Source organism: Ranitomeya imitator, chromosome 1 (genome assembly GCF_032444005.1).
Source record: "Ranitomeya imitator isolate aRanImi1 chromosome 1, aRanImi1.pri, whole genome shotgun sequence".
Classification (NCBI taxonomy): domain Eukaryota; kingdom Metazoa; phylum Chordata; class Amphibia; order Anura; family Dendrobatidae; genus Ranitomeya; species Ranitomeya imitator.
Window position 1 is genome coordinate 71,050,332 of NC_091282.1, and position 12,034 is coordinate 71,062,365.

General features: G+C 50.6%; 1 protein-coding gene and 1 non-coding gene across 20 annotated transcripts in view; both read right to left on the reverse strand.

The window, feature by feature from the left end:
• The window catches only part of UBAP2 (ubiquitin associated protein 2), an 81,186-nt gene that overhangs the window by 26,662 nt on the left and 42,490 nt on the right, over window positions 1-12,034 (reverse strand). For all 19 annotated transcript variants that reach the window (XM_069747713.1, XM_069747675.1, XM_069747684.1 and 16 more), the window contains 2 exons: window positions 6,745-7,022; window positions 5,615-5,784 (listed from right to left, as the gene is read on the reverse strand). In XM_069747713.1, coding sequence (XP_069603814.1) covers window positions 5,615-5,784; window positions 6,745-7,022 — 448 coding nt within the window. The remainder of the gene's footprint in view (window positions 1-5,614; window positions 5,785-6,744; window positions 7,023-12,034) is intronic.
• LOC138660531 (small nucleolar RNA SNORD121A) lies at window positions 6,488-6,570 on the reverse strand. The gene has a single exon (XR_011317918.1). It is a non-coding gene; the product is annotated as a small nucleolar RNA SNORD121A (small nucleolar RNA).

Here is a 12,034-nt window from a genome sequence, read left to right on the forward strand (position 1 = left end):
GGGAAGGAAGAACCGACGGTCAAGGAAGAACCGACGGTCGAGGGAGAACGGGTTCCAGTCCCAAACAGCCACGAGGGAATGCTGTAAGGGACGGAGGTGTAATTGGGCAAATGGAACCACCTCCAAGGCTGCTACCATCCTGCCGAGGACTCTCATACTGAAACACAGAGAGTGAGTGCGAGATTGAGAGAGCTTCTGAGCTTCCCGCTGTAAGGCTGAGATCTTTTCCGGGGGAAGAAGCACCAACCCCTGGGATGAGTCCAGTATCATTCCTTGAAAGGAAATTCACTGAGCCGGTACTGGCGAAGATTTTTTGAAGTCTATCTTTCAACCCAGGCGAGAAAGAGAATCTATTGTGATGTTCACAGCCTCGTTGCAGGCACGGAAAGAGGGGCCTTTGATGAGGATATCGTCTAGATACGGTAGCACCACCACGCCTCGGGTGTGAAGGAGGGCCACGGCGGCCACCATGACCTTGGTGAATACCCTGGGGGGCGGTGGCTAGGCCGAAGGGCAAAGCAACGAATTGGAAGTGTTGTTCCTGAACTGCGAAGCAAAGGAACCTCTGGTGAGAAGGGAAAATTGGAATGTGGAGGTACGCGTCCTGGATGTCTATAGACGCCAGGAACTCGCCTTTTTCCATGGAGGCGATGACAGAACGAAACGATTCCATTCGGAACCGCCGTACCCTGACGAACTTGTTCAGCAGTTTTAGGTCCAATATGGGCCGTACTGTACCGTCCTTCTTTTGAACAATGAACAGGTTTGAATAAAAACCTTGAAACCTTTCGCTTTGAGGGACCGGGATAATAACCCCGTCTTCTTTTAGAGAGCTTATGGCCTGGAAGAACTCTGAAGTGAAGAAGACAGGAAAAAGTGATTTGGTGGAAGAGGGGAGAATTCTATCTTGTATCCGGAGGACACTAGGTCGCGGACCCATTCGTCGTGAATGACCCTTGCCCTGTGGTGTAGGTGCACTGCACCCCAAACCCATCAGGCTCACATCGGTGGTCAGAACCTTCCATTGACCTGTGAGAAAGGATTTCCCCTTTGCTAGCGAGGTTGGCTTGAGCCACCAGTGCAGGGACCTCCTGGATGACGACGTTAGCCGGAACTCCCTGTCGAGAGAGAAAGGGTTCTTGTCCCAGGACTTGGGGTAGCTAGTTGGAGAGGCCTGAGGCGAAACTGGGCAAATGGGACAGCTTCTATTGCTGCTCCCATCCTGCAGAGGACTCTCAAGGCAAACCGGAGAGATCGAGGGGGTTTGCGGAGGAGGGTGTGAACTCCTAGGCGGAGAGCCAGTGCCTTGTCCTTGGGAAGGAGCACTAGACCCCTGGAGGTGTTGAATAGCATTCCCAGGAAGGTAAGAGACTGACTCGGGGTTGGCGATGACTTTTGTAGGTTGACTAAGCAGCCCATGCGACTCAGAATGTCGATTGTAATTGAGACGCTGAGCTCGCAGTCCTTGAAGGTGGGAGCCTTGATGAGTAGATCGTCCAAGTATGGAACGACTACTATGCCTCTGGATTGCAGGACGTCCATGGTGGCTGCCATGACTTTAGTAAACACTCTGGGAGCCGTGGCGAGTCCGAACGGGAGAGCCACGAACTGGTAGTGGACCTCTGATGGGCAGGTGCAATCGGTATATGCAGGTATGCGTCTTGTATGTCTATGGAGGCAAGATATTCTCCCTTCTCCATGGACGCAATGATGGACCGAAGAGACTCCATGCGAAAGTGACGGACCCGTACATATTTGTTGAGTTGTTTTAGGTTCAATATGGGCCGCACACTGCCTCCTTTCTTGGGGACTACGAATAGATTGGAGTAGAACCCTCGGAAGCGCTCGGCCGTGGGGACCGGTACTATGACTCCTGCCTGAAAAAGCGAGGAGACCACTTGTTGGAAGGCACGAGCCTTGGCCGGTGGTTTTGGGGGGACAGAAAGGAAGAATCGGTCCGGTGGGTTGGAGGTGAACTCTATCTTGTATCCGGAAGACACTAGTTCCCTGACCCACCTGTCTTCTGTAATAGGCAGCCAGACTTGATGAAAGAGCAAAAGTCGGCCGCCGACGGGTGTGGTGTCTTCCAGAGTCTGTGAGACACGATCAGGAGAAAGTCTGAGATTTTCCTCCTCTGGGCTTAGACTGGGCTACTTTTGACTGCCAGGTCTTGTCCGACCTTTGCGTCGAACGTGAGATGTCCCTGCATGGGGAACGGTTATGATTTTGTGCTGTACTCGAGACGGACCAGCCCGAAGAATTCCGAAAGGATCGGAATCGAGTTTGGTTACGCTTCTTGTAAGTGCGTTTAGGTTTCAGATGGGAAAGAGAGGTACTCTTACCCCCAGTGGCGTTGGATATCATAGTGTCCAACTGTTCACCGAAAAGTCGCCCACTGAGGTAGGGGAGGTGCGTGATAGACTTTGAGGTTGCATCCACTTTCCATTCCCGCAGCCAGAGGATACACCGAATTGTGATGGCGTTTGATGCTATCCCCGCTACACCCCTTGCTGAAACCAGAGCTGCATGAAGCATGTAATCTGCTACAACTGCTATTTGAACCGCTTGCTCCGACAGCTCAGGAGCGGATGCTTGGAGGCCAGCTTGTATATTTGTGGCCCAGGCCAGAATGGCCTTGGCAGCCCAAACTGAAGCGAACGCAGGAGCCAGGGATGCCCCTGCAGCCTCGAAAATTGAACGAGCCATGCGTTCTACCTGCCGGTCTGCTGCATCCCTGAGGGTTGAGCTATCTGGCAGTGAAAGGAGGGTCTGTGCTACTAGTCTAGAGACTGGGGGGTCCACTTCAGGTGGGTCTGTCCATTCCTTGGTATCCTTCTGTGGGAAGGGGTACCTCGCCTCCAGATATTTGCGATTAGCAAATTTTTTCTCAGGCTGTGAGAGCTGCTTTTTAAGGATCGCCTTAAACTCTGGGTGGTTAGAGAAAACCTTAGGCGGCTTCAGAGGTCCTTCAAAGGAAATCTTGTGTACTGGGACCTCTGGTGGCGGACCAGAAATGTCCAGCACCCGATGGATGAAAGAGATTAAGTCCTCAACTAGCGCTGTATTGCCAGGAGGGATTGGGATCAGGGACCCCTCCGTTTCCTTTTCTGAGTCACAGATGCCTTCCGAATCCAGTGTATCACTGAGGCATCCCCTGCTGAGTGAGCTGGGGAGGAAGCCTTCTCTGGTCGGGGATTGTGGAGATCTGCATTGTCTGACCCTGGAAGGGGACGGTCTAGATGACCTGGAACTACGGTGTCTTTTCCTAGAAGGGGATGACCGTGTGCTATGGGATGACGCAGATGAACGTGACCTGTGGGTCCGCTTGCGTCCTGACCTAGACGTGGATGTGCCAGGGTCGTCCTGTCCCTGAGTCCAGCTCTCCCTTTGCTGGGTAGCGGTCATAGCCGAGGCATGACTCTGCAGAGCCTGAAGCAATGTGGAGGTTAGGTTATCTATAGACTGCATCATAGATTGCGACATCTGAGTGACCCATTCCGGCGTGGCATTAGACACAAGCATTGGCAGGGGCTTCTTGGGGCTCTGACACAGTAGTCTGAGTGCAGCCTGGCAGTGCGGGTACGTGCTGCCACTGGGGAGAACGGTCCCGCAGGCTGTGCAGAATGCATAATAGCAGTCCTGCCTGGTTCTCTTGGACCTTGAGCCCGGCATAGTGCACAGAGTGCAAAAGGGCTGGATATGCAGAGCACCTTACAGGGGTAGCTATGCAGAGGAACCTATACAAGAGCCTTATAGGGAATATGGATTCACAGCCAAGTAAAACAACCCAGCTGTGATCTTACCCCACCAGTTTGCCCCTAGGTCCAGCGCCGAAGAACCACAGTCCTGTGCCGCCCGTTAACTGGCTGGCCCGGTCCTGCTGACTGGGAGATGCAGGGTTAATCCTTGCTGCAGTAGAAATGGCAGCCTAGGAGAAGAGGCAGGGGGAGATTGGGGCGGAGAGCTGAGGAAAAAAGGCGGCAAAGCTGTGTAAAAGCGTGCCCTTTCTGTCTCGATCCACCCCCTCTGTGACACTGTAGAGTGTCATATTTGTCATCCGGGGGGCGGGTCGGTGGGCGGAGAGGAGGCGGCAGCTTCAGCTAGGCCGAAGCCATGGCCTAAATTAGATGCCTGATGCCCAGAAAGCCTCCAGGCCGGCGCGGAAGTCCAGGAGGGGGGCGGATCTGAACCAGACCCCCCTGGATTTAAAGGCAGGATAGCGGTGGGGCTATAAGCGGAAGGGGGGCCCTGTGAGGGGTCTCCCTGAGGCAGTATAGAGCTGATGCTGCCGCAGAGACAGGGGTACAGGGAGCCCTGTGTCTGTCTGCCATGCCTGCCTGCACACCCCCCGGCCCCGACAGGAGCCCGTAGCTGGGCTGGGGTCCCTGGATGCAGGTGCAGTGTGCTGGCCCATTACTGGGAGCTGTAGAGTGCTGCCTGTGCTACCTGAGGCGTCTCAACCTAATGCCCCCAGAGAGGGATTAGGGAGGGTGTGTATGACCTTCAGGGGGCTTTATCCTCGCCTCGACCTCAACCCAGAAACCGAAAGGAATTGGGGAAGGAGGGGGGGGGGCGGGGGGTTATCTACTTCGAACCAGCACCCGAGGGACTGGGGAAGGAGCGACATAGGGAGTAGCCATCTCGACTTCAACCGGGCACCCCGTAATAGGGGGCCGAGGAAGGAGCAATGCCGGGAGTCTCACAGGAGACCCACTTTTCTTCATCTGTAATCCGTCGGAAAAAAACGGAGTAAAAAATCTTAGGTGTGCCTCCTATGCGACACTAAGCAAAAACTGGAGAAGGCTGACGCCGTCCAGGGGTGTATACTGCAGAGGAGCCACGGTTAATCTTTTTCAGATTATGCATAGTGTCGCCTCATAGTGGACAGCAGCATAACACCCATGGTCCTGTGTCCCCCAATTAGGCGACAGAGTAATTGTGTCATTTTCCGATACCCGTAGCGTCTCCATTTTTTGTGATTGATCCACATCAAAGCAGGGGTTCTGACCTCGGACGTACTATCCCGTCCGAGGTCAGATAGGGGTTAACGAGCCTGACCACATGACTTTGGGGAAAGTTTCTCCTTTTAGCCCAAGTCAGAGGACCCTCACCTAGCCAAATCAGACATCCTGCTTTGCACTGATGAGGGGAAAACACCCCAAAACATTTGTCTGCAAATGGAGTGCCTGGGTTGGCTTTTTAGCCCAAGTCAAGTGGCAAAGCTTGTGTAAGATTCTCTGACTTTTAGGACTACTACATCCTAGAAATAGTGTTAACAGTCCCATACCTCGCCCCCTCTAAAGTGAATATTTGCATATTTAAACCCATTTTGCAACACATTTGGATTTTGAAGAGGCGCTGCTGTGGATCCACAGTGTAAAATCAGTACTCAAAAGAATTTTATGCTGCCAAAAAATCAGATCAGTGAAGCTTCATTATAAATAAAGGGGGATTTCACCAAGACCACCTGATGGGTGTCTTAATTCTTATGATTAGTAGGGGTGCTAGTTCACTGTGTAAAGATATAATAAAAAATAAATAAAAATAAAGCGTGAACATTGGCATTATTGGAAAGCACAATGAGATGTGATGGAGCTGTGGACGTGTTCCTCACCTTGTACTTTTTGAATACAAGTTGTTTGGTGTCTGGCTTGCAATATCAGGACTTGTGTTAGAGCCGAACTCCGGTAAAGAGGGCTCTGATCCGAACTCCAGGGCTCCAAACTGAACATTTAATCCTGTGACGTCGGCTGATCCTGGCATCTCGACTGCAGATGAGGGAATCTGAGGGGAAATAGCAGGCATTAATCCTGAGGGCAACAGTGGGTCAGCACTACGTGTAGCCACAGCCAAGCAGTTCAGTCCTCAAGATCTTTTCCTTATGAGAGATCTCCTCCTAAAATGTTCTGACTTATCGCCAATAGACAATACTTACCATGTTATAGAGTAAAGCTGGCACGTGTGAAAAGGGGGGGAAAAAGCAGAGAGACCCCAGAGCTGTTGCAAAATCATTTAGGATGGCATCCTGACTGTGCAGTGTTAATCTCCTTGACACTTATTAAAGAGATTTCAGAAGTCGCGGTGTGTATTGCATTAAAACTAGATTAGAGGACCTCTGGGGTTCTGCACTTTCCGAAGACTGGGCCCTAAATGCTTAAACATACCTAAAACAATGAACACCGTAGGCACTCGCGCAGCCGGGGTTCAGCAATGGCTCCCTGCTACTACTTGAATCTCGGTGTTTTGGCTGCAGTGGTGACGTCACTGGGACAGTGCGCATCATTGCTGTAGCTGATCACCGTGCCAAGATAGCGTGAAAGAGCCGCTGAACTACGTGATTGGCTACGGAGATGACTCACACTGCCACATTGAGGTCACCAGCCGGGGGCAGGCGGGTATACGTGGGCATGTGGCTGCAGTTGTGCATCATCCAGGCCAAAGGCCACAAACTGTATACAATGGAATAATCCTATAAGAAAATGGAATCTTACAGATCACTCAGACTTGTTGCTCTTCACAAACAGAATTCAGTCGTGTGCTTGGAGAAACGATCATCATTGTGCTCTGCTAAGACCAGAGAAACCTAGAAAACTGGACTTGGGTAAACCGATTTATCTAATACGAGAAACTTTTTTTTTTTTTAAATGAAAAGTGTCTAAAAATGGAAAGAAAATTTGTAAACTATGCACTGACCAATGAGCTGCAGCTTGCAGAATAAGGTGGTGCGCTCTGCAGGATGCTGACCTTTGAGGTGGGTGGTATCCTCCGTTTCTGGGGTTTTAGGTGTTTCTGCTGCTGGGTCTGCTGGACAGACATTGCCTGGGAGTCCAGGGACAGGTTGGGGAGCTGAATCATTTTGCTGACGTTGGTGGAGGTGTCCACCGGAGACGTCTCCCGCAGTTTCGCCTGTGAGGAGAAGGTCTCCAGGCCAGGAGGTGGCGCTGTGACTGGCTGGATTTGATGCTGCTGCCGCTGTGCGAGCTGACTCAGCACGGGTGAGGGCTCCGGCTGTGATTTGAAGTCTGAATTGAGAGGAAGAAAAATTACGGCTAGCTTCATACACATTTTATATTTTTTACAAATGGGACAAAAATCCCACAAAGCACAATTCCCCATATTTTTGAGGCAATTATTCATCTTATTTCTCCTTAGCAAATGGAATACTTGAATCCCCGTGTCATGCTCCACCTCCTATGGCCCTTTATAGAAACGGTCAGTAAGATCAATCCCCCAATCCCAAACCACATATATGGGAGCACAGGTCTTTAAAAGCAACATCCACAGACACCTTTAAATCTTTTATCTGTTGCTGCATTCCCGACAAATCAAGCGTTTCATGCAAAATGAACCGATAGATGCTTTGGGTGTGACAGAGCACTTCCATGCCTCCTGTCCTTGTTTTCCAGAACATTACCAGCCTCTTTAGCTTGATTGATAGAGCAACTGTGTGTGACATCAACCAAGGAAATCATCAGATGGTGAGACTGATACTGAGTGGTGAAACAACCTTGCTGACGGCTCTTCCATGCCCATAGCACTTTGTATCTCATCTGCATAAAACTGAAAACGCTAAATTCTCAGGAATGCAGCAACAGAAAGAAGATATAAAAGGTGTAGATAGATTTATAGTGCCAAGACCTGCATTCCCACATATGCAGTTCAGAGGGTCCTACTCAGTGATTCGCTTTTATGGGGGATTCTATACATACAGGGGGGCTGTCAGCACAGTAACTTTTCAAACAAAGTACAGGTGCAACATTTACCTGAGCACCTTCCCACCTACTTGTTTTCCATCCATCTCCGCCCCTTCTCTGGCTCTATGAAGCCTGAGCTGTCAAATCAAAGAAGAGGGGTGCAGAGACAGAGGGAAAACAAGTAGGTGGAGAGGTTTATTGAAGTATATGGCCCCCACCTCGGTGCACCGAGCGCCTGAACTTGCTTTGACCAGTCATTCTCTATTGAAAGAGACCCTTTAAAAACAGGTCAAATGGCCAAAAGTAGGGAGGTGAGGTAGTATGTGCATGTCTATGTGTTTCAGCAAAAATTGGATAGCAGTACTAAATTAATTTACCTATTTTGTGTAGGGAATGTGATCAAAATCTTTAAAGGGTTATTCCCAGCATTGAATGTGACCATTTATGCACCAGATAACTAGCTGATTGGTGAAGGGGGGTCTGACCCACGTGCAGGGCTCAGAAATTCTCCATAGGAATAAGGCGGTGGTCACACATGTGCTCTGCATGGTTATATTCATAGGTAATGAACGGAGCGAAGGGGTCCAATTCTCAGTAATAGCAGGGCGATCCCATCAGCCCGATGTTGGACAGGTGATAACTTAATGTTGGGAATAAGCCTTTAAATAGGTTAAAAAAAGTACATAAAATCTTTAATGAGTCAAATAGGGGAGAACAGGATATAATCTTACAGAAGGCGTGGTGCATGCTTGGAATAAACTTCCAGCAGATGTGCTTGCCAAACTAAAAGGATAAATAGGGATTTTTGTGTACTCACCATAAAATCCTTTTCTCCGAGGCACTCATTGGGGGACACAGGACCGTGGGTGTATGGTGCTGCCACTAGGAGGCTGACACTAAGTAAATACAGAAAGGATTACTCCTCCTCTGCAGTATACACAACCCACTGGCTCCGGATAATACAAGTTCGTAGCAAAGCAGGTGATTAACAAGATTTAACTGTAGGAACAACATGTCAAAGACATTAAATCACTCTTCATAGGCAACAGGCCAAAAAACAAGGGTGGGTGCTGTGTCCCCCAATGAGTGGCTCGGAGAAAAGGATTTTACGGTGAGTACACAAAAATCCCTATTTCTCCATCGCCACATTGGGGGACACAGCACCGTGGGATGTCCAAAAGCAGTCTCTAGGTGGGAATTAACAACCCAACAGTGTAAACTTATGGCACCTGCTGTCTACAGGTGCGCTACCGCTGCCTGCAGAATACGCCTACCCAGGCTTGCATCTGAGGATGCCTGAGTATGGACATTGTAATGCCTCTTGAATGGTCGACCGAATCCATCTGGCGATTGTCGACTTAGAAGTGGCCAGTCCCTTCCGGTGTCCTGCCGGGAGCACGAACAGAGCATCCGTCTGAGGAAAAAAAGCCGTCCTGGACATGTACTTCCTGAGAGCTCTGACAAGATCCAAGGAGTGAAGAGCCTTCTCCACGCGGTGCATTGGAGAAGGGCAAAGAGACGGAAGTACGATATCCTAATTGAGGTGGAAGGAAGACACAACCTTCGGGAGGAAAGTAGGAGACGGTCTGAGGACCACCTTGTCTCGGTGGAACATAAGGAACGGCGTCCGACAGGAAAGAGCAGCCAACTCCGAGACTCGTCTGATCGAGGTAATAGCAACGAGAAAGGTCACCTTCCATGAAAGAAGAGATAAAGGGATGTCCTGCAACGGCTCGAAGGGAAATTCCTGCAGGACACCAAGGAACAGATTAAGGTCCCAAGTCTCTAGAGGTGCTTTGTAGGGAGGCACCACATGAGAGACTCCCTGAAAGAACGTTCTCTCTGGGGTCCCAGGACCGGGCCACAAACTGAGGTACCTTGGCATTGAACCAGGAAGCCATCAAGTCTATGTCCGGAGTACCCCAACGAAGGCAAATCTGTTGGAATATGTCCTGATGGAGAGACCACTCTCCTTAGGCAAGGCTGATGAAATCCGTGGCCCAATTCTCCACTCCTGGAATGTGAACGCCCGATATAACCGAGTGGTTGTTTTCGGCCCAGCGAAGGATGTGCTCTACCTCGCACATTGCAGCTCTGCTGCGGGTGCCCCCCTGATGGTTTATATAAGCCACAGCCGTGGCATTTTCCGACTGGATAAGGATGGTGAGGCCTGCTAGAAGATGATGGAACCACTTTAGGGACAGTCAAATCGCATGTATCTCCAGGATATTGATGGGAAGATGAGACTCGTGAGGAGTCCAGGTTCCCTGCGCATTGTGATGGCGAAAGACCGCTCCCCAGCCAAGAGGCTGGCGTCGGTAGTAACTACCAGCCAATGGACTGGGAGGAAGGACCTCCTCCCTTGGAGGAGAGAGGATCGGAGCATCCACCATTGGAGTGTCTGCTTGACCCGAGAGAGAGAACACAGTCGGTCGAGGGAAAATGGACTCCCGTCCCATGCATCCAGCAGAGCGTGCTGGAGGGGACGGAGGTGTAGTTGCGCAAATGGAATCGCCTCCATTGCGGCCACCATCTTCCCGAGAATCCTCATGCCGAAATGGATGGAACAGGGGGACGGCGGAAGAAGATTCCAGACTCCCTGTTGAAGAGCTAGGACCTTGTCCCGAGGAAGAAGCATCAACCCTAGGTAGGTGTCTAGGGTCATGCCCAGGAAAGAGATCCGTTGAGCTGGAACAGGAGATGACTTTTTTAAATTGACCAACCAGCCCTGCCAAGAAAGAGTATCTAAGGAAATGCGGACGCACTCCTCGCAGGCTTGGAAAGGTGGGCCTTTCACCTATTCGTGCTTCCCTACCTAGACCCCGAGAATGCAGAATGGCCATGACCGTAGCCATGACCTTTGTTGAAAATCTGGAGGCGGTGGAGAGTCCGAAAGGCAAGGCCGTGAACTGAAAACGTTCCTCTCCGACGGTGAAGTGAAAAAACCTTTGATGAGGTAGGAAGATTGGGATGTGGAGGTACGCATCCCGGATGTCGATGGATGCTAAGAATTCATTTCACAGTGTTCCATCGAGGCAATGACGGAATGGAGAGATTCCATCCTGAAATAACTGACTTTGACTAATCTGTTCAAGAGCTTTAGGTCCAGGATGGGCCTTACTGTTCCATCCTTTTTGGGAACCATGAACAGATTTGAATAAAAACCGCAGAACCTTTCATCCTCTGGAACAGGGACAATCACTCCGTCTTGTCGGAGCGACTGAATGGTCTGGGAAAAAACCCGAGCGCGCATTACCGCTTCGGGAGGGCAGGAAGCAAAAAACCGGGTTGGAAGGGGAAAGGAAAAAAATCGATTTTGTAACCGGAGGACACGAGATCCCTGACCCACTCGTCGTGAACGACTGCGAGCCAGGCATGACGAAACAAAAGAAGGCGTCCGCCTACTTTGCTGGTGTTGTCTGGACGAGATTGCGAGTCATTTGGTAGAAGATGGTTGGGGTCTGGATCCCCTGGACCTAGACTGTGTGGAGCGGCCCCTCCAGGAATGGTTGGGCCTGTATGAAGCCTGAGGGCTTTTCTCTCTGCCGGCGCCCTGAACCAGGGGAACTGGCTGAGGAATGCCATGCATAAGTCCCACAAAAGGGCCGAAAACGAGTCTGCGGCTGTCGTCGGAACGGTTGCCTGAATCTCTGCTGGGGGAGGGAAGTACTTTTCCCCCCCGTAGCGTCTGAAATTATTTGCCGAAAAGCTGGACAAACTTGACAGCCACCGAGATATGGCAGAGACGTGAGGGACTTTTTAGATACAGAGTCCGCTCGCCAGTTCCTCAGGCATAGCGCCTCTCCTAATCGCTACAGCGTTTGAAGGCATAAGTGCAGAGCAGTTTGCCGCGTCCAGGGAAGCGTTTACAAAGTAATCTCCCGCCAGGGAAATTTGATTTGCTAGCTCCGTTATGTCAGGAGGAAGATCACTGTTCTGTAAGGCCTTATGCAGAGAGTCTGCCCAAAAAGTAACGGCTTTGGCTACCCAGGTAGCAGCAAAGGAGGGAAAGAGTGCCGAGCCTGAAGACTCGAAAGCTGAGCGGGCGAGACTGTCAACTAGGCGATCTGTGGGATCTTTGACAGAAGATCCGTCCGGCACAGATAGGACAGTTTTAGAGGACAAATGTGAGACAGGAGGATCCACATGAGGGGATTCTGTCCATTGTTTGCAGAGATCAGGAGAAAAAGGATATTTGGACTCTAGAGATTTCTGTACTGAAACCGTTTGTCTGGACGTTCCCTATGTCGCTGGACTATATCCTGGAACTCTGGGTGATTGGCAAACACCCTGTGAGTACGTTTGGTCTTTTTGAAAGACACCGAATTATCCGTACTGGA